At 37.4% G+C, this 27,523-nt stretch overlaps 1 protein-coding gene across 13 annotated transcripts in view; it reads right to left on the reverse strand.

Moving 5' to 3' along the window:
* LOC131335836 (serine/threonine-protein kinase ATM) overlaps positions 1-27,523 on the reverse strand; it is a 69,312-nt gene that overhangs the window by 3,858 nt on the left and 37,931 nt on the right. For 7 of the 13 annotated variants that reach the window (XM_058371359.1, XM_058371357.1, XM_058371363.1 and 4 more), the window contains 35 exons: positions 26,862-26,933; positions 26,322-26,391; positions 25,575-25,692; positions 25,336-25,459; positions 23,267-23,401; positions 19,574-19,684; positions 16,928-16,975; positions 16,633-16,737; positions 16,368-16,454; positions 14,591-14,908; positions 14,298-14,413; positions 13,855-13,921; positions 13,699-13,773; positions 12,826-12,948; positions 12,154-12,318; positions 11,976-12,074; positions 11,017-11,168; positions 10,704-10,905; positions 10,548-10,595; positions 10,340-10,423; positions 9,476-9,559; positions 9,134-9,214; positions 8,923-9,009; positions 8,738-8,830; positions 8,291-8,431; positions 8,105-8,161; positions 7,908-7,967; positions 5,078-5,172; positions 4,882-4,990; positions 4,451-4,540; positions 1,873-1,952; positions 1,701-1,779; positions 619-665; positions 438-537; positions 94-225 (listed from right to left, as the gene is read on the reverse strand). In XM_058371359.1, coding sequence (XP_058227342.1) covers positions 94-225; positions 438-537; positions 619-665; positions 1,701-1,779; positions 1,873-1,952; positions 4,451-4,540; positions 4,882-4,990; positions 5,078-5,172; positions 7,908-7,967; positions 8,105-8,161; positions 8,291-8,431; positions 8,738-8,830; positions 8,923-9,009; positions 9,134-9,214; positions 9,476-9,559; positions 10,340-10,423; positions 10,548-10,595; positions 10,704-10,905; positions 11,017-11,168; positions 11,976-12,074; positions 12,154-12,318; positions 12,826-12,948; positions 13,699-13,773; positions 13,855-13,921; positions 14,298-14,413; positions 14,591-14,908; positions 16,368-16,454; positions 16,633-16,737; positions 16,928-16,975; positions 19,574-19,684; positions 23,267-23,401; positions 25,336-25,459; positions 25,575-25,692; positions 26,322-26,391; positions 26,862-26,933 — 3,654 coding nt within the window. Of the gene's footprint in view, positions 1-93; positions 226-437; positions 538-618; positions 666-1,700; positions 1,780-1,872; positions 1,953-4,450; positions 4,541-4,881; positions 4,991-5,077; positions 5,173-7,907; positions 7,968-8,104; positions 8,162-8,290; positions 8,432-8,583; positions 8,831-8,922; positions 9,010-9,133; positions 9,215-9,475; positions 9,560-10,339; positions 10,424-10,547; positions 10,596-10,703; positions 10,906-11,016; positions 11,169-11,975; positions 12,075-12,153; positions 12,319-12,825; positions 12,949-13,698; positions 13,774-13,854; positions 13,922-14,297; positions 14,414-14,590; positions 14,909-16,367; positions 16,455-16,632; positions 16,738-16,927; positions 16,976-19,573; positions 19,685-23,266; positions 23,402-25,335; positions 25,460-25,574; positions 25,693-26,321; positions 26,392-26,861; positions 26,934-27,523 lie in introns of those variants that run through there. The other 6 variants (XM_058371369.1, XM_058371358.1, XM_058371360.1 and 3 more) reach the window with 5 other exon arrangements.

Below are 27,523 nucleotides of genomic sequence, written 5' to 3' on the forward strand. Positions count from 1 at the left end.
AGGTTCATGAGAAAAGTTAGATGATACCACATAATAGCTGCTAGGCAGCACAGGGTCAAGGTCAAAGAAATATCAAGGTTGAAATAGACAAACCCGCTCAGGTGTTTTGAGCATTAACCCTTGCTCAAAGGCAACACCAAGATCTATGTGAACAACTTCTGCTGTGGCTTGATCAATTAGAATATTCATGGAATGTCGATCGCCAAGTCCAACAATGTAACCCACCTAAAATTCAACGGGTGAGCTTCAGTGCTACTTTGACAAATTTTATCTCTAGTAAAATGTACGTGACTGAATTCTTGGATGAACAATGGTAATTACCATAATTGAAAATGGGGTAGAGATCATCAAGAAACAGGAAATGCATGCTTAATTTGCACAATTTAACTCAGGTTTTGCTTCAAGAAGGTGAACACAGAAGAGTTCAATAAATGTACCATTGAACTAGCTGCAACACTTCGTGTATATGCAAGTCTCTTCTCAAACCAGTCAGCCGGATGTAAAAATCTTTCCAAGAAAAAGTAATGCATGACAGGCCTTCAAGAGGTGTAAATTAAGGAAGTCAATCAAATGAGCAGAAACGTTTGAAGACTAGATATCATAGACAGAAGTATGAACCTGAAGTTCTGACAGACTTCCTGAAATGCCCTGCCCTTGCTGTGTTCCTACAGAAGGGGGAGAGATGATGATTACTTAGCTTCATAATCAGAATAATGGATATTGTTTTTTTGGCAAAGTTGGTCCTTTCACATTCTTTGTTCTTAATTCTTGACATTTGAACGTAGGTCATAAAACGCTGTTAATGCATTCATTAACAAAAATAACCTAGAAACATTTGAATGTAGGTTTTAAAATGTTGTTAACACATTAAATAACAAAAATAACCTAGAAATAGTGCTACAAGGCGTATGCCTCTATATGCACTCAAGTTTCTCTGCACAATTAAATGCCCATCACAATCATTTTATGGCGTATTTTCATACCATAAACCAAATTTGACAATCATAAAGTTTTTAAAATATTCTTTGATCTCACCTTTTGAAAGGAAGAGAAAATTCGAAAAGAAATCTAGTAGAATGAAACTTTATTAGGCTCAAGAAATCACAATTCATCATGTTTTCAAGCAAATGCATTCGGATATCATGTCCCGTCAAGATTAGAAGTACTAAGAAGCATCAAATGAAATGGAATCGTTCACTTGTAATCGACCTGTGATTGGTGATCAACAGAAGTAACACTATCAATATAAAAGACTGGTCAATAAACTTTCCATGATTCGACAAAATCAATGGAGAAGTTTTCTTACAGATTTGCAGAACTCGCGGTCGACTTTTACCCAGGATAGGAGATTAATAAATTCGTATACTACAACACTTTGACTATATTATATTAACTATGTCGATTCCATCAATATCACTAATATCAAGGACAAAGTTCCCGTAGAATCCACTGGAATAGTATTTCATTAGGAGTGCTGTCAAACCACAATTTTCTCCCATTTTAGTTTGTATTTCTAATGGGTTTCATATTCACTGCAGGTTCCATAGGTATGTTACTAGTCCTGGGATTTTGCAAAGCGTCTATAGACCCATTGAACTATCAACCATTCATGTTTACCACAGCGATTTCCCCTCTAAAAAGAGCTTTATCAAGCTCATCGGCATTAATTAATTACACCTTGAGAAACATATGGTACTCACCTTTGTCATGTGCTCCCGACATTTTGGAAATGTCCAGTCTCCTTTCCCATATCGCCCATGAGCACCTCCATTCCTCGTGCTGTAATTTGAAAATATTGAAGTATCAAACTATTCAACCATTTCAATGAGACTAAGACTGCCGCCAATGATTGCATGACATGATTTTGCTTACCTTCCTATAAGGTATTCACCAAGAGGAAGAGTGCCATTTACCCATTCGAGAACACCAGCACTAGGAGTAAAAGGAACCACCTGTTTCATCAACAACGCTTCATTTTACTGAAAAACACTTTTGTATTTGAGAGGCAAGCAAACACATTTTAGGGCAGAAATCACAAAATAAAGAAAAGCATCATCCATTAACTATTTCCCAAAAGATATGACATAGCAGAAAAAGGGCAGGTAATATCAAAGTTTTAAAATGGAAGACGTTTTGGAAAGAAATTAGCTATAAAGTTCACCATATGCAACAGCATCGAAACAATAATCCATTAATGGTATACATAATCTCAACGAGAAGGTCAGTTGGTGACAAAAACACAAAAGAAAGGAAAGCGTGATACATTGGATTTCTCGAGTCCCAGCAAATAAAAAATAGGCAAAAGTACAAAAACACCCCCTCAACTATCAATTTTTCTCACGAAAACCCTCCACATTTAAAAGCGCCCATACAGACTCCCTCAACTAATATCCGTTACCCAAGTGACACCTTTCCATCTCAAAACCGTTTGTGATGAACCCCCTCATCCATAAATTGGACAAAAATACCCTTATTGCATTACATACATATACCCCCTCTAACCCTTCTCTTTCTTCTCTCTACAAACAGCCTCCAATCAAAACCCAAAATCAGCAAACAAGTCTGAAACTTTGGTTCATATATATATACCACCCACACAATTTAAAAAAAAAAAAAACACTCCATCTCAACCATTAAAATGAATGGTTGGATTAAAAGTTAAAAGGACTGTATTCTCCTCCCCCCTTCAATCACAGGTAATCTCTCCCTCTCCATCTAAGTTATTCTCTCTCTATACCCAAACCGACTAACCACTGGTTCCGGTGACCTTTTTTCCTCTCTCTAAAGAAAAGTTAAAAAAAATAGAGATGGGAAAAGCAATGCATCAGTTGCGTCGACAGCCACCACCATTCTCCTCGACTTCTCTTCTCCCACACCTCTCTCCTTTCCTTAGTCTTCTTCCCTTCTCATTTCTTATCAGCAAAAGAACCACCGCGGCACCTGCCGCTGTCGCGCCACGGTTTTTGAGCTATTTTTTATGGTTATATACAAAAGGTTCTCTTTAAAATGATTGACGTAAGGAAAAAAGAAATTGTATAAAACGAAAAAAAAAAACCAATTAGAACAACGACCGATAGAATAAAGGTATAATATAAATGATAGGAGGTCTCCGTGGAATAAAGTGATAGTTGATGGGGTGTTTATGTACTTTTGCCTTATAAAAAAAGGGTATCTTAGTCATTTCCTCCATTCCGTTAACAGAGTTCGCATTTTTTTTCGTTTTTAGTAGTTGAGGGGGTCTGTATGGACGCTTTCAAATGTGAGGGGGTCTCCATGGGAAAAAGTGAGAGTTGAGGGGGTGTTTATGTACTTTCACCTAAAAATAGTCTTTTTGAAAGCATGATGGATTCATTAGACCAACTTTGAGATGAGTCCGTGTTTAAAGAATCAAAACCAAGAACGGATCCACTATAAACCTTGATTGGTACACTAAAACAAGAACCAAACCTTTCCAAAGAAAATAAACATAGTCTCCTACCCCCTCCCCTTTCTTTTCCTTCATCCACAAACAAGTTCTGCAGTTGCAGGTGTCAAATAAAACTGCACATATTTTAGTACCATTGCTTGCATGGTATCTTGTATTATCCCAACGTTGTAGGCCTTTCTTGTAGGAACTCAACATTTGGAGTCGCTAAGTGTTAGTTTTGAGGACTTGGAAGCTACATAAGTGAGCGTGCATTAATGGAAGTATAAACAGAGGTGCTACTGATATCTGACCATGTATTAAGAACCTAGAGTTAAAAGGTGTAAAGATGTTTACAATTCCCTGAGAAACTTCAGTTCGAGTTCCAGGCGGCATTGGCTTCTCAGTGGCATTGTCTTTGTTCAGCCTGCACGGATTATTCTTGGATTACTGGAGAGTCAGGAGACGAGTTACAGCCACCCGATGTTCTCAAATGCCGCAGAAGTAACAGCCCACCCCGGGAGAGTTGGTGCGGACATTAGGTTCTTGCGAGCCTACTGAAGTTGACACAGGAGGATGGCCCATACAGTGTCTTTATGGCAATGGACAATTGTGGGCCTGCTGATTTCTCTTATGTTTCTAGCCTCATTATTATTTAGGATACATTTCATTTTAACTTAGGATTTAGATCTTGCTTTGTTGCTTCATCCTTCTATTTTTAGTTATTAGGTGTTATCGCTCGAGCTAGTTTAAAGAGGACTCCTACATAATTGTCCAGATCAGTGAATCTGTAAAGGCTTTTGTTTACTTTGAGATCATGTGGAATGTAATTTTCCCAAAGGTGGGTATTCCCAGGGGCTATATTTTGATTCTACATCACTAAGGTTCTGTAATTGTGTATAGCATGAAATCCTGTCAACAGAAGAATTAAAGAACTTATTCCTAACGAAAATAATAACCTGATATGATTATGTATTCTACAAATTAGCAACTAGCAGAAGGAAATAGCTTAACATTTAATCAGCTTTGTGGAAAGGGAGAAAATACCTTGTATGTACGTATTCCTAATCTTCTTTTCCATGTATCCCGATGGTTATGTAAAAATGTGTTAACTAAACCAAAAAATTGTTCCATAACCTGCAATAACATTTGCAAAACTTGTCAGTGTAGTAGAAAGTACAACCGGGCTTGTGATGGTCCTGGGGAAATATGCTGACCAAACATGTTGAACTGCAAAACACATCTTTAAGAGGACAGATACCAAGCAGTCCCTTCCTTATGAGAACTTAAAAAAGAGTTTTCGGTGTATATTAAAGCATTTCAGAAACAGAAGGATAGAAAAGCTAATTTCAGAAAATCATCCCTCAACAATCATCCCCCTCCGCCTTACCCACAAAAAACCTTAAAGTTCTCATAACTTTACAGTTAGAACCCAGACAAAGAATTTTCAGGATCACATATAGAGTTTAAATTCATACAGCATCTTGTCTCAGGTCGTCGTTTCCAGATTTTGCTAATTGTCGATATCTGTTACCGTCTGAACCTAGGCACTCAACCACTTTTGGAGCATTTATACCATTCATCACCCTACATTTTTACCAGTACAGAGAAGTTAGATTGAAAGATTGGCAAGGCAACAAGAAACCAAAACACATTGATATGGGTGAGACATACGTTACTGATTCAGCTAATCCTTTGAAGTGTGGGAAAGAGCCTTCAGGATATTGACAACTACGGTCAACTGCAAAACTGGATGTTACTACCGGTACCTGAAGATTCATGCAAATATAGAGACGTAATGGCTTCATACACCAGCTAGATGGGAAGTCATAGAATAACAACATCAGAATGCCAAAGTAAATGGAATCAAACAAAATCCATAGAGAATGTCTTTTGAAGTAAGCATTAGCTGGATACTTGTGCTTTATGAACAAAAAGTACTAAGTTCCAAGAAGGTTGTACATATCACTAATTGGACTCCTGACAAGCTAGCAAAATATAGACCTATAGGGGTCTGTGGCCCTAATAGTAAGACTTCAAGAACCTCCAAAATGGAGATCTAAACTTTTTTTAAAAAGGAAATTGATTATTGGATAGTCATAGAGCTTGTGGTTGTACATGGAGAAAACATTTCCCCACCTATTTTCTGTCTATGGTCCTAATAGGAAAAGGGGTACAATGGATCTGTCTATAATAATATTAAATGGTTCTGTCTGTCTTTTGGTTACTTTTAGGAGACTAATGTTTGCAGATGACATTGTCCTCGTAGATGAAACCGATAGAGGTGTTAATACGAAACTAAAAATTTGGAGGGAAGCATTAGAGTCAAAGGGTTTTCAGATAAGTAGGAGTAAAACAGGGTATATGGTGTGCAAGTTTAGTGGTACTAGCAGTGCGCACGAAGAAAGAGTGATGATCTAAGACCATGAGATACCTAAGAGTGATCATTTTAGGTACTTAGGCTCAATTATTAGTAGAGATTGCCGATGATGTAACCCATAGGATCCAAGTGGGGTGGCTCAAGTGGAGGAGCGCTACTGGTGTACTATGTTACAAGAGGGTATCCATAAAATTGAAGAAAAAATTCTATGGAACTGCCATCAGACCAGCGATGCTTTACGGGGACAAAATGTTGGCCTATTAAGAAACAACAAGTGAACAAGACGAGTGTAGCGGAAATGAGAATGTTGAGGTGGATGTGTGATAAGACTAAATGAGACAGGATTAAAAATGAAACAGTGCGTGAGATGGTAAGTGTAGTACCCATAGAAGAGAAGTTGAGGGAAAATAGGCTAAGGTGGTTTGGGCATGTGATTGGAACATAAGGCTCGGTTTGGTTTGGTTTAGTCATAGAGCTGTCTATAATAGGAAAAAGGGTACTATGGATCTGTCTATAATAATACCAAATGATTTTGTCTTTTGGTTATTTTTCAGAGACTGCTGACCCATTTGGTTCCTAAAATTTTCTGAAAGGAAAATAATTCCTGGGTAGTCATAGAGCTTGTCTTGTTTTTGGAGGAAACGTTTTGCCCCTTATTTCCTAGCTATTGCCAATTTCAAAATATATGCATGCTTTTGGCTACTGCAAGCTTGTGTTCACTTTTTTCATTTGATGCTTCTTTTTTCAGGGGCATACCCTCAAATGTTCTTCCAGGTTGCAATGAGGTGGACAATGACATATCACAACCTTTATTTTCTTAACAATAAATATTCTCGTAGAAAACAACTATGAACAAACTATAAACAAGTTACAGTATCAGAAGAGGAGTAAAAAAAGAATAAGGAAAAGTAAATAATGGTAAAGGTGTGGCATTTGTAAAAATTGGTCATGCATATACATACATACATACGTACATACATACAGTTGCATATAATTATGTTGGGGAAATTAAACTGATTAATTGTTAACTTCTTTCGACATTTCCACCTAAAAAGAGATTCAGTCTCTGTGAACCCGATTAAGCCCATATATTATATTCGTGGATGAGTGGGTTTGGCGGGTGGTGCAGTTCAGGTTGGAATTTCCACCTCCACTAGCCAGCCAACATCAAAATTACACCAAGATTTTAACCCAGGAAATCAAACTTTCCTCAAGGCTAACATATAGTGAATTTCTCCACATTTCTTTCTCAAATTGCATGAAGGCTAAATTGCAAAACTGAAGTCAAACATGCTAGATAGCTTGATATACATTATTGGACCCATTTCCTAACAGCTTAAGCTTTTGGGACTATTGGTAACTTAACATGGTATCAAAGCTCAGGTTGCAAGGTCTTAGGTTTATAAGTCTCTTTGTTTGCAACATACTTCTCCCCTTTGCTTCGCTCTATATATATGCAAAATTTGCATCTCCACACACAAGACTAGGTTGCATGCAAGGGAAGGTGTTAGATGGATTGACATAAATTGTTGGGCCCATTTCATAACAACTTGAGCTTTGGGGACTACTGGTAACTTAACAAAACAACTGTACCAAAAGGCCAGTATAATAGGGTCATAAGAATTAAACACTACAGCCAAAGATTGGAAAAAGTTTGCATGCCATGAATGCTGAATCTGACCACTAATTTGATGCATCCTTGTACCTTGTCGTGGACCCATTTATTTTTTGACTGATTTACTGCCAGGCAATCTCAGTCCTGGAAGGACGAACAACAGCATGTGGCGATATTTTGTTAGACAATATAATGTGTACTGTTTTTTGGAGGTATCAGCGTTTTTAATACTCACTAAAGGTTAATGTTTGAAGTAATGAATCTTAGTAACACATGTATCCTGGTAGCCAGATTTATACTATTATAAGTCCTTAAATGGTTTTATTGAGAATCTCGTTTGTTACGGAATTCCACAGAAATTTACATCAAACCTAAGAATTGGTTTCTTCCCTATGTCCTCATCAAAACGAGTCTCACTTCAATAAATTTTCAGTATGAGTTGGGATAATAGTCATGGTTATTGCAGAAACAAAAGGATGATACGGATAATCCTTATATGGGATACTTACAAGTTCAAGCTGTCGAACACTGCGAATTTCTCTTGGAAGATTAACCTTTCTGTTTGTATCCTGTTGATACGATCTTGTTAGTAGTTCAGCCAAAACTCTATTGCAAGATGTTGCAGATTACACCAATTGATCTCAGCGGAAAAGCGAGATTCTAATGAGCAGAAGAAAAGTGTAAAAAACTACACTACACAACTAACCTCTCTCTTTGTTTCTAGTTCAGCAAGTTTGATGTAAATCTCCACCATTTGTTTCATCTGAATAATGATTATAAAGGCACAACATTCTTAAAGCAAACTCAATAAACCTTCAGAAGAATAAAACTTTCCAGATATATCATTTAGTCACATAATGAAAAGCATACATCAAATTCTAATGAAGATTACCTGTCTAATAATAGCTCCATGGTAGGAAGACAACTCTTGTAAAAGGTTTTCTGCAGCAAGCTTTTTATCCATATCAACCACAAATGAGTTCCTGCTACGCTGCTTGTCCTTGATGCGATCACCATTTGCCAGAGCAAGAAGCTACATACACACGTACACAACATTAAAAAAAGCTACATACACACGTACACAACATTAAAAAAATAAACAAGGTACAGCAACAGTGTTATACACATCCACAAATATAAAGTGACTCCCATATGGTAAGACTTTAGAAAGAAAAGAATGTCTACAAGCTAATTTCTACATCGTGGAGGCATATCAATCTGGTAGCACATTTGGATATCATATAGTCGCATTGTCCAAACTGAAGAAGTCTTTCCTTTGGACGAACAACCATCCTTCAAGTCAACACATTACGGTTTCTGAGACCTTTGACTTAAGTACCTGAAATATTGTGTGGTATGGATGGTCAATCGCCATTTTCTTCACCAGAGAAGCCAAAGAAAACTGCAGAAAATGAAAAATCAAACAACTGAGCTGAACAAGAAACACATAATTCTCTAATTAGCAGGTTAGAAAAATTAGAAGTGAAAAAACTAAGAAAGATAAATAACAGCAAATTTTCCTACCTGGAAACTATGAGGTCCATGACCATCTCTGGAGCCCATTCTTGAAGCAATTTGGTATACTAGCGGTATAAACTTGTAAGACTGGACCTGCAAATTAAGGACAGCAATAAAAGCCACCCTTCCAAGACATATCTAATCTATAAGCAAAATGCTGTCTCAAAAGGGATTCAAATGTCTGAATTACAACCATCTAGAACTGCTCTCTGTGTACCTCTTCAATTGTGTTAAGCATGCCATTTACAACAATTTGCCTGGAGGAGAGGCTGAACCACAGGGAGACAATCCGAAATACCTGAAAGAAGACATCACAATAGGTACCCATGGAAATGGCAGGTAGAACAAATAATGCAGTCAAAAGGTTAAAAGTGCTGATCTTTTCCCTTGCTCAGACATTCGATGATAAATTAAGACCATTTTTTTGTTCTGGTCATGGAAAAATGAATCATGAATAGTACTTTAGATACTGTCAGACGTCCTTCACTGACCAATCTATTATGCAGTCAACTAATAGATATTTTAGCCATTAGAGAAGATTTGGAGAGTAAATAAATACCACTCTGACATCATATTTGTCACCAATGACCAGACAGCGTTTGTACCCCTCCAGAGCTACACTTAGGAAATTATCCCTGTCCCCCTGAAAGATTGAGGGAAGTAAAAAAATTTCAGAGTTTAACCGACTTCGAAGAAGAAGGAATCGACTACAAAATTTAAAAATCCAATTAAAAGAAAGAAAAAATTAAATACAATCAAGTGGAATCTGATTTTACAAGAAGAAACCTACTTCGATGATCTAGAAAACAAAATCAACATTAGGAAAAATTGAGATTCAGATGGATAGTAAACAATGAAAGTAAGAGATTTGTGTAAAACTGACTTGTCTAAAAGTATAAGCTGAGAGGTTGGAACGTAACTACTTGAGTCCTCTCAACATGTCCCATCAAGGGCAGCCAGATACCCAGAATGAGTGGAGCGAACACAAGCAATCATTCTTATTATATGGTGGCTGCATAACCGTATCAGCAACCCAGTCGTTTAAACTTAAGCTGATATAAAGGTGTAACTTGGTAATACATCCAACATGGAAAGTATATTTAGCTAGACCAATATTGGTCTCACATAAGTAACAATAAGGTTTCTGCCAAAAAAATGTTTGAGCGTTTTCATCGCATCAGAAGAATATACGAGCAAAAGATAAAAAACTGTGAAGACATCTGTACAGACAACCAAGCACATATAGGTATACAGACAAATGCACATATCACATATCATGTTTGAAACTTTTTCAAAAGAAAAAGGATCCGCGATTCAAAAATTACAGTTCCACTAACAAATTATAATGTTCCTTTTTTTATCCAATTATAAGGCAATCGATTCACGTATGCGGATTCCACGTACTGCAGACAATATGCGGTACCTGAAATCTTTCATCCTCCTCTTTATCCATTGCAAGCTGCTTATGCAATTCTTGAATTTTTACCGAATAATCAGTCTTCTCCCCCTAAGAATATTTAGAGGCATAAAAGGCATGACAAGGTTAATACAGCTCAGGAGGAATTTCACTTTTTCACACAGAATTGGCACTCCGGTTATCAAGAAACAAAAGACGAGTGAACTAAGCTTGCCTTCGATGAGCTTTTTAGTCGCCTAATGAGTGCTTCCAACTCTTTCGTCTGCAAAATTTTCAACATATACGAAACTCTCATATAGTACAATCTACTGTCTTTCATTAGTTTCTTTCTAGCTTCTTATGGTTCGAACATTCTCGTGAAAAGAAGTACCTTATGTTTCCTCAACCTCATTGCCGCTTGCCATTCATTAGAGTTAAGTCTTTCTTCATAACTCCTATATAGAGCATCGGCATAATGTGCCAGATGGAAATGTGTTTGGCTTTGTCTTGTGATAGACTTCTTGTCCGTATGGTTACGATCCTCAGCAAACATAACTGCACGTTTCAGATACTTCTCCAATATTGTTCTAGAGCTGCATGATCATCACATTCATGAAGTGAGGGGAAAATAATTATATATTATACACCAAAAGGCATCAACATCCATATATACTTCTTTCTCATATGTGTGATGTATAACTAACTTGCTAGATCGCGATTCTGCAAGCCACTTCCCAACTAAGCGATACACATCCGAGATTACTTCACTGGACTGGTGATTTTGAGAAATGTACTTTGCAAGGTTGATAGCCATCTCATGCTGACCTTGCGCCCGCAAAAGCTTAGCCTCTTCAAGCTGCAAGCATGTGTACTTATAGGTAAATTCACATACAGACGCAGAAACATGATCATGCAAGTGTTTCTTTGTCCAAAACAAAAGAGAGAGCAAGAAAGAACCATGTAGGCATTTTAGATCAATATGAACGTGAAAAAAAACAATCGTACAAAAGCTCATCCATAATAAGCTTTAAAAGAAAGCGCTAAACAATGAATTGTCCCTGAATGTGAAGTGACATAGCTAGTGTGAAGCAAAATAAATATCCAAGTTATGGGTTCGAAACAAAAGAAACATAACAAGTATTCATGCATGTCATTGGCTCTTGTTCATTTACAGTGTTTGTCACGACAAACATTTACGACAGAACGTCAAAAGACCGCAACAGTGTCATCAAAGCGTAGCTAGAAGGATCTGTGGCAATGAGGTATAGTTTGTTCATTCAGATGCCTGGAATTAAAAACAAGAGGAGTGCTAGGGACAAAGAAAATAGGCAAAGAATTGACCCTTAAAGTGTACATGAACGGTCCAGATTCAGTGTGCAGTGCATCTGAGCCGTTCATGTACACTTTAAGGGTCAATTCTTTGCCAATTTTCTTTGTACTTAGCATTTCTCTAAAAACAATTGCTGGGGACCAGATATCCCCAAGAATCAAATATCTTCTTGGTTCATATGCAGCTTATTCTGGCACTGCAATTGGATGATGTTAGCCCGAGGCCAATAAACATCCATTGTCAAGTAAACTATACCTTAGACTACGGTACAAAAGCGGAGAGGAGTTCCATTATTTCTGCTACTGTACCAACAGTTAAAGAGAAAGTTCGTACCCTTCCAAGCCAATACAGGGCACTATTTTGTTCTCCAGCTCCAGCACAGAGAAACTTGAACTCGTGCAAAGCAGCAGCAGCCTGAGAAAATCTAGAGCCCTTCAAAATACAAACAAAATATCAGACCACGCAAATAAGTGTGATTTATCGATAACAAATTTTGATTCCTCAAAGATACCTTGCGAAGAGTAGACGCTGAATCCAAAAGATGTTGCACCGTACAATCCGTGCACTTTAATATTTGAAGAAGAACTCTTCTGAATGCTATGAATGGTTCTAACAAATTCATATGTAGTTGTGCTCGTTTCAGTATGCAGCTCCAATCCGTATTTAGCCACGACAGCTATAGGGAGAGATTCAAAAGGATTCATTACAAAACCAGTAACACAAAAAGAAAAAACAAATTGTAGAAAATCAGTCTTCCTTTCTTCTTGCTTTTGTGTTTGTTCCCATTTCTCAGTTGTTTCTTCCACAACTGACATAAAATAGTTGCTCTCCACTACCTCATGTGCCTAATGATGCTATGACATACACTAAAACCTCAGTCAAACAGAAAGAGGCATTGTCATTGCCAGCTCTATTCCATCACTCCAAGGTCCTGAGAAAAGGTAGATTGAGTGTTGGTCCGACCTTTGCAAACAAATGTGTTGGACAAAATTTCCACCAACTCCATTGTATATCGGTACAGAGGCAACTGCTCAAACAATCAAATGATGCAGTTTCCATGAACGAAGTAAATCTGACAACTGAGAAAAGTGACTCTGTCTGTATAACAATTCAGCATGATTTCAAAGGTACTGAGGAAAATTGAAGACTTTTGGTTGTCATAAACACAACAAAAATACAGTACCTGATCTAGGGTAGGGACATCAGGTTCAGATAATAATTTCCGCATCTCAGTACTAGACTTCATACTTTCACCAAAAGAAGATGCCCAGCGCAAATTCCATGCCATGTCAAGATGGTAGAATATCTGCATTCCCATAGTATTAACCAAGGTTATGAAAACCTTTACCTGATAAACTAGAGGCAAGTTACATACATATATGAATTTTGAGTCATTGACGATGAGGATTAGAATAATGTCATTCCCTGGTTAGCAAACAACTGCCAAAATTAAAGGCTCTCTGGGACTCTTTTCAGATGCTGGTTATTGCTGTTGACGGCAGGTTTAAATTTATTGACTGTGAGCTAAACCCCCCAAGCTCAATTATTCCTCTAACCATACAACTACTGAGTGACCAATATCATTCCAACTTGATTCCATTGGCCTTGAAGATGTTCAACAATTTCCAGTACTAACGGAAATCTGAGACCATCTAAAGGGTAAGTTTTAGTAACTAACTTCCAACCTCCCTTTTTTCGGCATGTGTTTTTGAAATCTCTTTATTTGATTTTGTTAGGGCTTGTCCCACACGGTCTAACTATCACCTCCCAAACAAATATGTGAGCTTTGAGGCCTATCCACTCATTGCCAATTGACTTTTAGCTGGACGCTATACCATAAACTGCTTTCAATTTTTGTTCAGCATCAGACTACCAGAACCAGAAGGTAAGACGTCTAATTTCTGCTAATAGGAAGAAGAAAAAATCTTGAGTCCGTAGGGTGCTACTCCTAAAGCCATTTGCTAAACAAGCAGGAAGCAACAAGAAATTACAAAACTAGGATCAAAAGGTGATGGTCCAGCAAAATGGAGAATGAAGACACACAGGAAATTAAAACCTGAAGCTTAATTATCGTAGAATAGATGTATTCAGTGCTCTCCTTGCTTGCATGATTAATGGACAATACAAGCTCCTGACAGGAAAAAAAAATCCATGAACAGTTAAGTTCCATATACTGCTGCTCGAAACAAAAGGAAAATGCAACAATTATCACCTGCTTTGAATCTCTCAATGTGGAGTGAAATTCTCTGAAGTCCCCCTCTTGCAATGCCCTCAAACAACTGACGTTCCAAAAGATACAGGATGAGTTTTAAGTGTATATGAGAAAATTGTAGAGTTTAGACATTATAAGTGGGCAGAAAACTTATAAATCTCTGTATTTGTATGAAAAGCCACTTGCAGTACCATTCTAGCTCAAGCCTGGTGTAAGAGTGAGTAAGACTAAGGCCAATGTGTAGAACCAATTAACCACAAAATCATCAGATGGAAGTAAACTACAAAGTTTTACAAGTTTGACTTGGCATAAGGGCTAGCCTTAACAAGTTATCACCATCCAAAATCATATGTTCCTAATTTGTTTTCCATGTTTTATTTAATTTTACTGTTCCAATCAACTGAGGTCGGAAAGTGAAACCAAAATCAGTTAATCCTTGATACCTGTACAAATGTTCATGGAAATGCCCTTTTGTAGGGTCTTGACTCAAACGGGAAGAGCTATCTCCCACGGACAGCAAAGAGAAATCCCAATTTCCGGCTCGCCAAGCAGCCTCGTACTGGAAAGATGTTATCAAGAAACTCAGTGGAAACATCAAAGATAACGATAAACAAGCACCATAAAATAACAATGAAAAAAAAACAATAACTAGGTACATCGACCCAAAAACAGCGAAAGGAACATTGTAACATTATCCTTTATAAGCAGAAAACATAAAATCATATAAGAGCCTAACCTGGAGTTCAGAGAATTCCAAGTCCTGCTCAAACAGGCCTTTACGAGAAGTCAAACCTTGGCAGTATAGGTCCAACATATGAGTGCAACCCATTTGCTGCAAAGATCTAATCAGCCCTTTGTATGGTTTCCTTTGTCTCATCTCATCTTCTGTATTCGAAAAGGAAAGAGACATTGTTGGTTGGGAACGCTCATGAAACTTTTGTCTGGAAGAGCCTTCCATTTGAATCTCTGCCTCAGATCTGACTTGCAAGTCATAGTACTCCAGCGCTTTGCTCCAATTTCCCTCATGTTCAAAGGTAACAATTTGCGAGGCTAACTATACATGTAATCACAACAAATAAAATGATGAACTTAGAATAGAATCAATAGATATATCAAACTTCTCATAATCTGTATTTGTGGTGTATTACGTCATCCTCATTGAGGCCTACAAACCAAACTGCAGAAATGTGCATCAAATACCATACTACTGTATATTGAATTATAACATCCTCAGCAGGAGATGATCAAACGGGTGATTTGTGCTCAGGTAATTGCTGTCATAGTTGGAGGAGAATTCAGGCTAGCTAACACAAAAATTGTAGAAACACATCATGCATGTTTGAGTCCACAGTAGTTAACAGTGTTAACATTTTTTTTCTTCTTTCGCAGCCAGTAGGAAAACAGTCATGTCACAAAGCCAGAGACTCTAGCTCTTCTGAAAGCCTAAAGGAAGCCTTCTCTCGACAAGGGGGCTTCGTGGGCAATTCGTTTATTGGTATTTTCTTTATTTCATCTGAAGTAAAAGGGCTGTGAATGGTAATACCGTTGCTTTCAATCAAGGACGTTCCTCCTTGTGCACTCTTGCTTGCTTTATTTTAAGAAATGTTAAAGTTTCTTCGTCCAACAATTAACCAAAAAAACCAATAAAATATATATATTGTTTCTATACTTGTTATCCCCATAAAAATAGTTGGGAGAGGGCATTGTAGTGGGTATCTCAGCTACTCAGGCCGACACCAATTCAACTAATCAAGAGTCATTCAGGGAACTACCAGAGAAATACAGGATGTGTCCATTTTTTTCCCGGTCAAAGGTCAAAAAACATCACCCATAAGCAACAGAAAAACGAAAAGCAGCAAATCCAAAACAATCCCAAGCAGCACTGTAGAAAAGAAGCTATAAAAACTACAAAAAATTTATCAAGGGAGGGGTTATGCTTTCTAGACTACCAACTGATCAAAAGGCTAAAAAGGCATCCGCTATCAAAACGAAGCTGAGTCCTTTCTCTCCAAAGGTGGGAAAATAAGTATCCTTTACTAAAATTAACTCAATTGACAAAGAATAAAACTACATCCAAGTGACAGCAGGAGACCATCTATGCATTATCATCTGTCTAAAGTACACGAATGTGAGAAGTGTAGAATGTAATCATATACCACCTAGCGACCTTAAGAATCCAAGACATGATAGTGACCCGATGGTTTTCTGATATACAATAAGAACTAGAGATCACATAAGATGGAAACCAGACACAGCAATTCCAGTTAGGAATCAACAACAAAAAACCATGATAGCTGGGGATGTATTGATCCTTCACCTATGATTAAAAACATATTAAGGTACCAAAACATGAAGAAAAATGAAGTATATAAAAAGCTTCAATGTGACGGCTATAAGTAGCTATTGCAGATGAGGTAGAGGAAAATTTTATCCGGGATGCCAACAACTTATCTCAAGAACTGGATATATTGATCTTAATCCAATACTCATTAACTTTACAGTTTACTTCTAACCTTGTGGGACTGGATAATACCATACAAGCTGTCCCGTTCATTGATTTGAGTGACTGCCGAGACCAATATTGCGATGTGGTGTGGAAGCTGGCCAAAAACACGAGGGGAAACAATATAGGAGTAAAATTTACAAAATCAATTCTTGTCTTTTTGAAAATTTGTGAAGCCAACAAAAATGGTCAAAAGTACATTTCTTATATGCTGAATGAAGCACCATACAAGCATATACCATATTGCTGGAACCATAACAAAGTTACTAACTTACTACATCAGCATGAGAGAAATCTGGGCTCCCCAAGGTGAGGCGGTTAAAATGCTCCTCGCACCAGTGCTCCACGTATAGAACAGCAGTAAAATAAGCACCACAGCTCTAGGATACACAGCAGCAGAATTAGAATGGCATATCCATAAGAACCTATTTTCTGAATAGTTTCTTTGTTTATTTGTCCTTTTTTATTTCCAAAGAACGGGAGATTGGGAAAGGGATGTGAGTGTGCGAGTGTGAGAGGGAGAGTGTGTGTGAAGGTTATAGGAAAGGGAGGGTATATGATTCTACTCACAATTGCTGACTTAGCAACAAGAAGATAATCGACGGATAGCCAATATACCTTGCAAAACAAATCACCACTCAGAAACAGGCAAAATATCAAAAACCAAATAACAATTTATAATTTTCCATATTTACGTATTTGTATAGTACTCTACAAGCATGAATAATATTTCTTGACTAATTCTTGATATTCACCTTCAAACCTGGCAAATCATCTAGGGCCTGATTGATAACGTTTTTTTATATAGTTCTCTTTATGCATTTACATTTTTTTAAACAATTTACAAAATGTGTTTGGTAAAATGTTTTTACTTTTTTTATTATATATGTTTACCAAGTTTTCAATAATTCTGCAAACACCAAATTTGTGTTTTCACATGTTTAAAAGACGAACACCTACAAAACGCACGGATGAAGTAAGTCAGATAATGCGTGTGAACATGTGTGACCAAGAGCACGAGCGGCAAAAAAATCATTCCAAACTACAAAAATTCACGAGAGCGAGGATTAAGAGCACGAGCGCAGAGCGAGGATTGAGAGCACCAGCGGCTGGTCCAACTAAATCATGTGCCTGAGGGATGAACAACATTGAGAGTTAAGCAAAATAAACAAGATTTCTCTCCCATTCGCGCGTCTCTTCCCTTTTACCTCTTCTTCTTCTTCTCAATCTGTGCTATGATGCAAAAGAACATCCCAATCAACAACATCAATGGAACTCTAGCCCCCACTGAGCATCTCTTTCAGAAAATCATCATCAAAGATGATTTGCCATCATCACATAGACGACTTGCAAAATTGGTTCAATTGGCTGATCGGACATATCACTCTGATTTTCTACAATTCAGAGAATTTTATCGTTGAAGCTCCTGTAGTAAGTTCCACACTTTAATTTGTGGGTGTTTTGGTTGTTTGGGAGCTGCACAATTGTGTTTGATTTGTGGGCATAAGTAAAATTAGGGCTAGAATTTTGGATTTGGCTGGGTTTGGAACGTTGCTGGTGATTTGAGGTTGACGGTAGCACTGATGGTGATGGGGAAGGCAGAAGGGAAGATAAAAAAGTCATATAAAAATAAAGAAAATTTGGAGACAATTCATAATCAAATTTCACTAACCGAACAGGTTTTATCTGTTTTCGTTTTCACTTATGTTTAAAACAAAATTTTTCCAAACAGGTTTTGGTCTCGTTTTGAGAGAAAATATACCAACTCATGGTTTTAGTATTTGATAAACTAAAAACATAACGAAACGCATCTCTAGATACTGGAAATAAAATAAATAAAACAAAATAAGTATCACCGAAGTTTCACCAGTCACAAGAACTGAGTATCCCAAGTTTTCTAAGCCATAATATCCATCAAAGTAAATGTTTCTGAACTGGACTAACGGAAAGAAATCGAATGGAGGAAAGCAAGAAGTCAATTGTTGAGGGTGTAGCGAAATTTGTTACCCCTGCTTCTAATAGCTTATGCTTTTAAAGGAGTTGATGGCCAACATTTCAATATGGTAGCACAGAAGATAATAGATCATGTGCTTGATCTGCACAGGGCCTGATAAGTGGAACAATAGCACATTTTCCGCCTGATAAAGACAAATGAAACTTAAGACTGGATCTTTTCTTAGCTACTCTACGCATATACCAACCAGTGGACACCCAATACAGTAAGATCTGATTTTAGTAGCCGATGAGAGTAAGCGTTTTACAGAAAGTGACATCAAATTACTGGCAAATGTACGTCTTGCTGCATACAGCTTTTGAATCTTAAACTACTACATTCAAAGCATTTCATGCGACTAGAACTATAGAAACTATGTTATTTATGCATACATAGCTAAGGGTTTTGCTGGCTTCGTTGCTAAGATAACTAAACAATGCTTTTGTAATACAATTGACTCCAAGTCAGTGATATGATAGGATAGATAAATTGCAACTTACTGGATAATGAATGTTGATTTTCCTTGTGGCAGGCTTTTTAACAAAAGCAAATTCTCACTAAACTAGAAATATGAGAATGAGTGTAAGTGTAAGTGTAGAAGAAGAGGATTAATGACAAAAAAGTAATGGCAACAAGTTTTAATCCGAAATACTACAAAGACCTATACTATATTACATGGACTGAGGACTGAGGTACAGGTGCTGGCTGTGTGTAATAGAATGTCCAGCTCTAATTATGTCTTTAGTATAATTCGTCCATTATCTAGGATATTTGGTGTTTAGTGTCCCTTGGGGAATTTTCAGGCGCCATACGAGAGTTCTACCAATATTTCATGGTAAGAAAATGAATAAGTACGAACTATGCTTGCTAGGTGAAGGTCGAATTAAAGATGTCGGACACAGATCCCTCACCCTTATCCGAGGGGCGAGTACTTTTTAGATTTAGAAGAGTCCATGTAAACTTGGTAAAACACCAAGATGACCCAGTGAATGTCGAGATATAGTCTTAGTCAAACAGGCAAAGTTGTAGTCTTTCTCAATTTCATTTCATTCCTCTATTTTTCTCTTCTTCCAGTCCTCATACCAGTTAGTTTTCACAGTAACAAAAAAAACTACAAGATTATCAACTTCCAGAAGCCTGGATATCCTCAGTTAAAGGGTTCAATTTTGTTTTGTTACTCAAAAAATTAAACGATTATAGTTACCATACATGGAAAGCCATACCTTGTCCCACGATGATGTTGAGATCACGAATGCAGTCGAAGTAGAAGTAGAATCTTTTGTCTTAACAGATGTGGAACGGGATTTTGGGCCACAACTTGATGGCTTAGTATACTGTGGAATCATTGCAATCATAAGTAAGCTGAATTAATGCCATGAATTTGAGACCAGATCAACTCAAGAAAAGATAATTATGATGACAAAGAACATTAGCTTGAGTAAAAATGCACCGGAAAAACAAAGCAGAGATAAATCCAGAAATAACTAATAGCTTCAGGCTGACAACAAAACTAAAGCATAGCATGAATAACTAAAGCTTCAGAAAATTCTCTGCTAATTCAAACTTCAAAATGTGCTCCCCACAATATTACTGCTGACTCCGCATGGAAGTTATATTTCCTAGTTTTCAAGATGATAGTAATGATACTACTAAAACAGTCACAATTTGTAAAAGTGTGTTATGGGGTTTACAATAATGTGCAATGATAGTTAGCTTACCAAAAACAACACAACAGTTACGCCACTATGTATGATCCCTTATCAATCCCAAGTGTCACTCAGATCCCTACTTCAGCATGAGAGAGTAAGAGAAGAGCAGAACATTGATCCAACTTCAACCAATAGGGACAAAAAGAGATATTTGCAAAAAATTTAACAAAAATTATAGAATGAACCGTGTAGGGTGCTGAGGGTCAATATTTTTTTTCCTTTTACAGCAAATAGATAATGTGGTTGAGGGTCCGCAAACTCCATACATATTGCATACTCATTACTCTGTGTGCGTGTATGCATGTGTGTGTGTGTGCAGGTCTGCACACTTACTACTCAAGCATATACATTCTAGTGTTGGGAAATCCAACAAATTCTAGTTTGCACTCTGTGATCTTTGTTGCCCAGCTTCTCACACCAATCACTACTGGTCAAAAACTGGGCCGATTCAATATTTCAGAAGTAAGAACACGCTTGCTATGTGGTCAAGACTTAATTCTTCCATCATCCCTTTCAAGAATTAATTCTTCCATCTTCCCACCCATAGTACCCTCGTCATTGTGCTCAAGTGATCCAACAAACCACCCACGTACTATGACTCTCTTTCTGATATACCTTCCTCGAAAATTTCAACTTTTGTAGGTACTAGTAACCTTTATCTCTTGCAACACGACCCAGAAAATTTGACTTCACGGTGAATGGCATGAGTATTGCCTCACCCACACAACATATCAAGCTAGCCAGCCTTAAGGACTTGGGGTCAGCACCCAGCCGTGCAAAGCTGCCTTTCCTACCATTGGCACCTCATAGGCTCATACCGCGTCACCTCGAATCTGCTCAACTTCAAAGTCACACCAAAACATACAAGGAGCAGGGTCTAAAGACCCCAATCACGGTTGGTTCCTCAGTTATGTGATGCTTCAGTAATCCCTGACATGGGACTGGCGCAGAATTGTGGATTGGCAGCTAGAGTAGAAGGGATCATTGAAGCTGCTGGGCCCACCTGACGAGGTGTCCCTGCTCTCACAATCAGACCAATCTTAGATAAGACAGGTGATACCTTGAGACGTATGTCATACCCAAAGTCGCAAGTTTGTGGAGGACTTGCAAGTGCTGGAGGGGTGCGAGAGCTTCAATTTTAAAAACACTTGTGCTTCAGTGTGTTTGGGCATCAATATTAAATAATAATAATAATAAAAGTTTATTACCCCCTCCGTTCCATTTTGTTTGTCCACTTTTTGACTTTCTTATGTCCCAAAATGGTTGTCCATTAGAAAAAGGCAAGGGAAAAAACCCATATGAAATTCTGTGTTTGCACATCCCTTTTGAATTGATGCGACAACTTAAACTTAAATTGGGGGGCATTTTTGAAAGTTCAAGTTTGGGAATTGTAATGATTATGCTCGCTTAATAAGTTGGATTTCCCAAAAAGGACAAACAAATTTGGACAAAGGGCGTATAACTATAGGGTCCTATTATGAGCGTTAATTACAGGAAACAATGAAGTTCATCTGTAAAGGATTTGTTTGCTACAAAAAGATAATTCAATTACCCTTGGTGGATCATTGACAAAGTTTTTGCATTCCAACCAGGAAGTCCTAGGCTCGCCTGCTATTGTTTTTTTTATAACTTACCTTTTGTTACATATGCAAGAGAAGACTCCGCAATCTGATTTGATGTTCGGCAATGCATTTGTCAACAAACTGGATTAAGTAATTGTCAGCTGTAGCATTATAAATGCATGAATCCAAACTTTGTGAAGTCGGTTTGAGTAAGCGTGCAAATTTAAAAATCGAAGCTGTGAAATGTTCCTGAAATGCTCTGTAACACCCCAGAGCTTGATTTGGGAGCGTGTGCAATGGCGGAATTCAACCGATTACCGCTAAGGTCATACTTACTCAGCATGGCTCTTGAGGAGCTGGCCTTATGGCCTACCTCTTCTAGAAAAGGAGGTCTCCTCCTATAGAACAACACACCTAAGGAGAGCTCATTGTTCTCTTCACTCTATGACTGCCTCAGCTCTCTCTCTCCATCTATAATGTTTTCACTATGTATTAGTGCCTACATATTGCAAAATCACCTTACTCCGGCCACCCAAGAATGTATTATCCATTAAATTCAATGCCATTTGACATACGGATAAAAGATCCCAAAACATAGACTATATAAGCTTATTTTGAAAACCTAAGATATAGGACTATTTTTTACGTATTTAAGGATCCAACAAAAACAAGACAGAGTATGGCTTTGTGGGACGAAATTCACTTGGTTATTCAATCGGCAAATAATTTGCACATAAATTGAATCGGGTCTCTAGGCCTGCCACTTTGATGTCTTTCAGCTTTGATTTGGGTACATGGTTACACGACATAACGCCCCATGAGTTCCTTGATTTGTGGAGGTATAGGTGGGCCGCTATTTTTTTTGCTTGGCTAAAGGGGGGCCACTATTTTTTTTGCTCGGGGCAGCTATTGCAATGGTAAAACTTTCAGAGATGAGCACTTCGTGCCTATATTTCCAAAGGTTAGGTCCGTCTCCAGTCCTCTCCTGCCCATAACCCCATTGATTGAGGATACATGGATACTGTTATTTGTGTAATCAATTGTCAATAACTGGTTTATATAAAATGCCGACACGCGTTACAATTTGTTTAGTATACGGCTACACGTGTCGGATACTTGACAACTGGGTGAATGTATGGGAATGTGTCTATGTTTCGTCGGGGCATAAACGCAACGCAAGGGTTTTACTAGAAAAATTAAAATAAGCCTCCACTCTCAACTATACAATTCAAGTTTTTTTTAAGGGGGTAAATACTATTTTACCAAACTAAAGGAGAAAAGTATTTCCAAAAACAATGAATTTTAGAATGTCCGGAGTCCCTGAAATAAGAATTTGATAATCCCAACACTAAGAAATCCTTGCATCCAACACCAACTCCCGAGTACATGTACCCCTATCAAGCCCCAAGTTTGTCTTTTGTACGACCAAAAGTGACCTTGAATAATTTACCTTCAAGTTATGAAAACTCACAATAGCATAGGTCTATACAATACCACATGGTCATTCATTCTTATTAGTATTAGTACATATATAAATATATTATTCTATGCATAAACCACCATTATATCAATGACTAAGAAACCAAGCCCACAACAACTCTCAAAACATCAGCTAAAGCATATTAATAATGTGTGATATACTAACCATCAAATTGTCTCTTCCGAAAGATGATGAAGTTCTTTCCATAACATAACATAGTCGGAGCTCATTAAGTGTGTCCAAAATGACCTGTATCGATTTAATCAACACATTGGATTCTGCCAAGATATTTTCCTCCAACTGCACATTCCACAAAAGAAGAACTTATAGGCTTATATTGGATCTATAACAACTACCAAACATGGTAGATACTTTAATCCATCAAATCCCTTAATTACTTTTAACGTATATTGGCAATAAAATTCATAAGATTAAAGGACAAACACACCACATTTGAAATGTCCAAATCAGAAAAAGGAAAAAAAAAAATCAGCAGGCATGTTACATCAAGAAAAAAGCGAGATGTAATTGGTCTTGTAGAAGGAAGATGAAATGGATGAGAACTAAAATGTGGGACTTGTTGCTAAGGCGGTTTACTCATGGTCATGAACTATTAAGAGACTTTGCATCGTGACGAAGACATATTGCATTCTGAATTTGCCCTCATAGTACTTTTATGACATGGATATGCGACAACATTTCTCTTCGAAGTCAACCTAAGCAAGGTATGCAAATTGTATAGCTTTGTTATGGGTTGATGAAGTGGCAGACACAAGATTCACAACTTGCAGTGGCCCTCGTTCATCCGAGAGACATCAAATGCAAATATCAATAATAAATTCAAGTTCAACTGAGATACTTATATACCATTTACAAAAGGGGGTGATAGTCAGAGAGAGAAAGGAAAGATTTGTTACCATTTGCTTTTTGCATACCCTTAGAGAAGAGAAGAGAAATGTTTCATCAAAAGATTTCAGATCTGAGTTGTGGGGGCCATTGATCACTTTATCTGCCCATGTGTTAATGTTTCTGCTATGGGTTAGAGCTTGATTTGATAGGTCTTACAAGGCTATGAGGATTGGAGAGGGTAGACCGTAGAGTATCATAGTTCATGTGTATATGTCCATGACATAATGGTGGCGACAATTAATAAGGTGGAGGAATTGTTGAATCTCATGTCTCTTTTAACCAAGCATTTCAAAACACAAATTATGTGCATCTAATCTGAATTTGGCCTTACAATTATTCTAGAGGACATGAATTTTACAACACGTTTCTTCTCAAAAGTCAAATTAAGGAAGGCAAGTAAGTTCGATAAGGCTTCTTACTGTTTGAAGTTTTCACTCCGGGCCCAGAGCATGATTTGATAGGTCTCTCAGGGTGGGATGTGACTTGTGTGCACTGGATACAAGCCAAGTCATGAAGATCACACAAGTTCATCAACAGATCTTTTCATATATTCAGCTGACATAGGTGGCAGCTGACAAGTACTAATGTGGAGTTAGCACTTATAGCTCTTTTAATCAAAGACTTTGAAATGGATTTAGGTTCATTGAGAAACTTTCTCACGTTTTTTCAATGTAGGAACTTTCTCGTGATTGAGGTTGCCATAAGGGCACCATATATCCCAAATGAATACATCCTTGGTCTATTATAAACAGGCATGATAGCTCATTGCAGACTACCATAATTACTACTGAGATTGATCATTACCTTCGTAGTGAAATTGGTGATTCACAGCTCCCCACATCCCGTTAGATGTTTCTTGTGCAGTAAAGGATGCCAGACAACTTTCTGCATGACCCTTGTATTACTTGTCTCAATGCTACTTATCATTTGTGAGTTATGTGAAACCTTGTGTTTGTTGCAAGGAATGTTGTTCTCTAAGCATGGTTGGAAGCACTTACTAATGGAGACTTAGTTGTCTCAATTGAAGGCAGACGGTGAACCTTTTTTTTTTTTGGAACCATGTTACTGTATGTCTATAGAAGGAAAGTTAAGCCGTGGAAAATGAAACTAGTGAGCTTATGTCGCTGTATGTTTCACCAGGCGTGGTATCCAATCTTTGGAAATGTGGGCCCTAGAGGAATTGTAATCGAATTCGTGTCATAATCCATGTGCCGAACATGATACTTTCGAAAAGAGCTGGGAGATATGTGGACCAAATTAAACTTCACAGTTAAGAAACAGGACAAAAGCTGACAATTAACCATAATAGTTTGAGAATAAATAACCTGCAAAGAGATTATTCTGCAAAGATCAATGTCCAAATTCTTCCTTCCAGCTAGGTTGACCACAACATTCGGTAACAGAAGTTCCGCAACTTCAGATTTCAGCATTACAATATCTTGGCATAATCTGAAAGATACATCTATGGAATCATGTTTGATCACCGAAAAGCAAGCTCTGAGAAACCCCCAAATATGTGGAATTGCACAATCACTGCTTGTTACACAGAATAGGAAAAGGGTACCTCAAAATAATATCATCGGAATAACCAATAAGAGCATAAACAAGTGGGCAAATCCATGTCTCAAAATTTTTCTCATGAGTCTTCCATAGAGTAGACTTCTCCAATGAAATTGCTTCAGCTGATAATAAACATTAGTTACAAACATTACTGAAAGAATATATATTAATAGTCGAAACAAAAGTGAAAACAAGAAACAAACTACCTACAAAATGAAGCTCTCTTTGAAATCAAACAAAAGCTCTCTTTGGTTTTGTTTGAAATCAAACAAAAGCAAAAAAAAAAATAGGTAAAGCATAGCCCTGGAATATTATACCCTCGGCCCTTTGCCATGAGACCATTGAAACAATAACCAACAAAAGTCAAGTATCCCTAGATAAAAATCAATCTCCAACCGAGAAGAGATATTCTTTGTAGAATCTTATGGATGAAAGGTTGTTAATCTTCCTCAAGATCCACTATCCTCAAACAATTAATAAAATTTCAGGCAATTTACTTTGCCCGCTAAAACAACAAAAACTGAAATAGATAATATTGAAAATGGTATACGTAAGCCCACAAAGAAAAAAAGACAATGATAAGCACTTACCAAAACAATTTCATCAAACAAATCGAAAAGATATATGAGGGGAAAAGTTGTGTTATTAATGTTGAATGACACAAAAAAGCTCCCAAAAAAGTAAGAGCAAATAAACTACAATCACTGCAAGCGAAAGCAAAATGAATACGTGGATTAGAGTATAGGAATACCACTAAACTTCCTCTCCTGATCCAATAGCAGATTCTGTACGAGCTCCATATTAACACCCTTAGAGTGGACCTACAATGCACATAAACTTCGTAAATCACCAGTATCGAAAAAATCACCGAAATTACCCACAAAAGAAGGTTCACACGTTGCAGGCTAGTTATGTGTAAATGAGAAATCAAGATCAGCAATTTGAAAGAAGGATTTGTGGCTGTGGGCTCCACTAGTTTTGCTACTTCACAACAACAAAAACTGAACTGGGAAAATTTCAGAAGTAGTTAATATCAGTAATCACTTTCGATTCACTACAAGTCTAGAATAGAGAAAAAAGAGCATTGCAGTATTTTCCCAAACGCCTCACTTGTTTATCAAATTTAAACTCATCCAGAACTTAATATTTAAGATAGCATAATCAGATCCAAGTTAAACCAATACCTTGTCATTATAGGATGCTGATCAAATGTATTATGGAAGAAAACAAGACAATCCTATATTCAAAGCAATATATGAATTATAAATACTAGATGTCATTAGGTAGTAACCTCAATGAGAGACCTCTGAAGAGAATCAAATGATAGCAAAGCTCTTTGGCCCTTTTCAGTCGAGAGTATCCCCTGTATTAACATCAAGAGAAGTAAAATGGTAACTACCCTGGATTATGATTGAACGAAATGGTGAAACAAGAAAATGTCGCCGACCCATGTAGTTGGGGATAGGCTTTATCAAGTTGATGGATATTAAAAACAAGTCCTCACAAAATCTCCTACCTCTCATTCAAGGGTCATAAAAAATTAGGTTAGACAAACGCATAGCAATGTAATCCAATAGTTTGAAGCTGAAAAAGTTCCACACAGACAAGAAAGGTACTGAAAAAGGAAAGGACTTTGACAAGGGAGCTTGTGAAGACAAGTATATAATTATCTGCTACTGCATCTTCATTAATCGGAACAAGTCCAAGGTGAAACAAATGTGAAGTTGGCAACCATCAAGAACCAATAAAAATTCAAGTGCATCAAAACAAGCCCAATAAAGATATACACTTATGAAGACCATGACCTTGTCTAAAGCTAAATGGCTTAACTGAATTCCTCCGATTCATTGCAGTTAGGTTCCTAAGTTTGGCAACAACGTTGTTTCCCTTTTCTTTCTTTGTTCGTTTGGCATTCATTTCTTCTCTATATCGTTACTATTCTAAGTAGATGCA

The sequence above is a fragment of the Rhododendron vialii genome, chromosome 8a, assembly GCF_030253575.1.
Source record: "Rhododendron vialii isolate Sample 1 chromosome 8a, ASM3025357v1".
Lineage (NCBI taxonomy): Eukaryota > Viridiplantae > Streptophyta > Magnoliopsida > Ericales > Ericaceae > Rhododendron > Rhododendron vialii.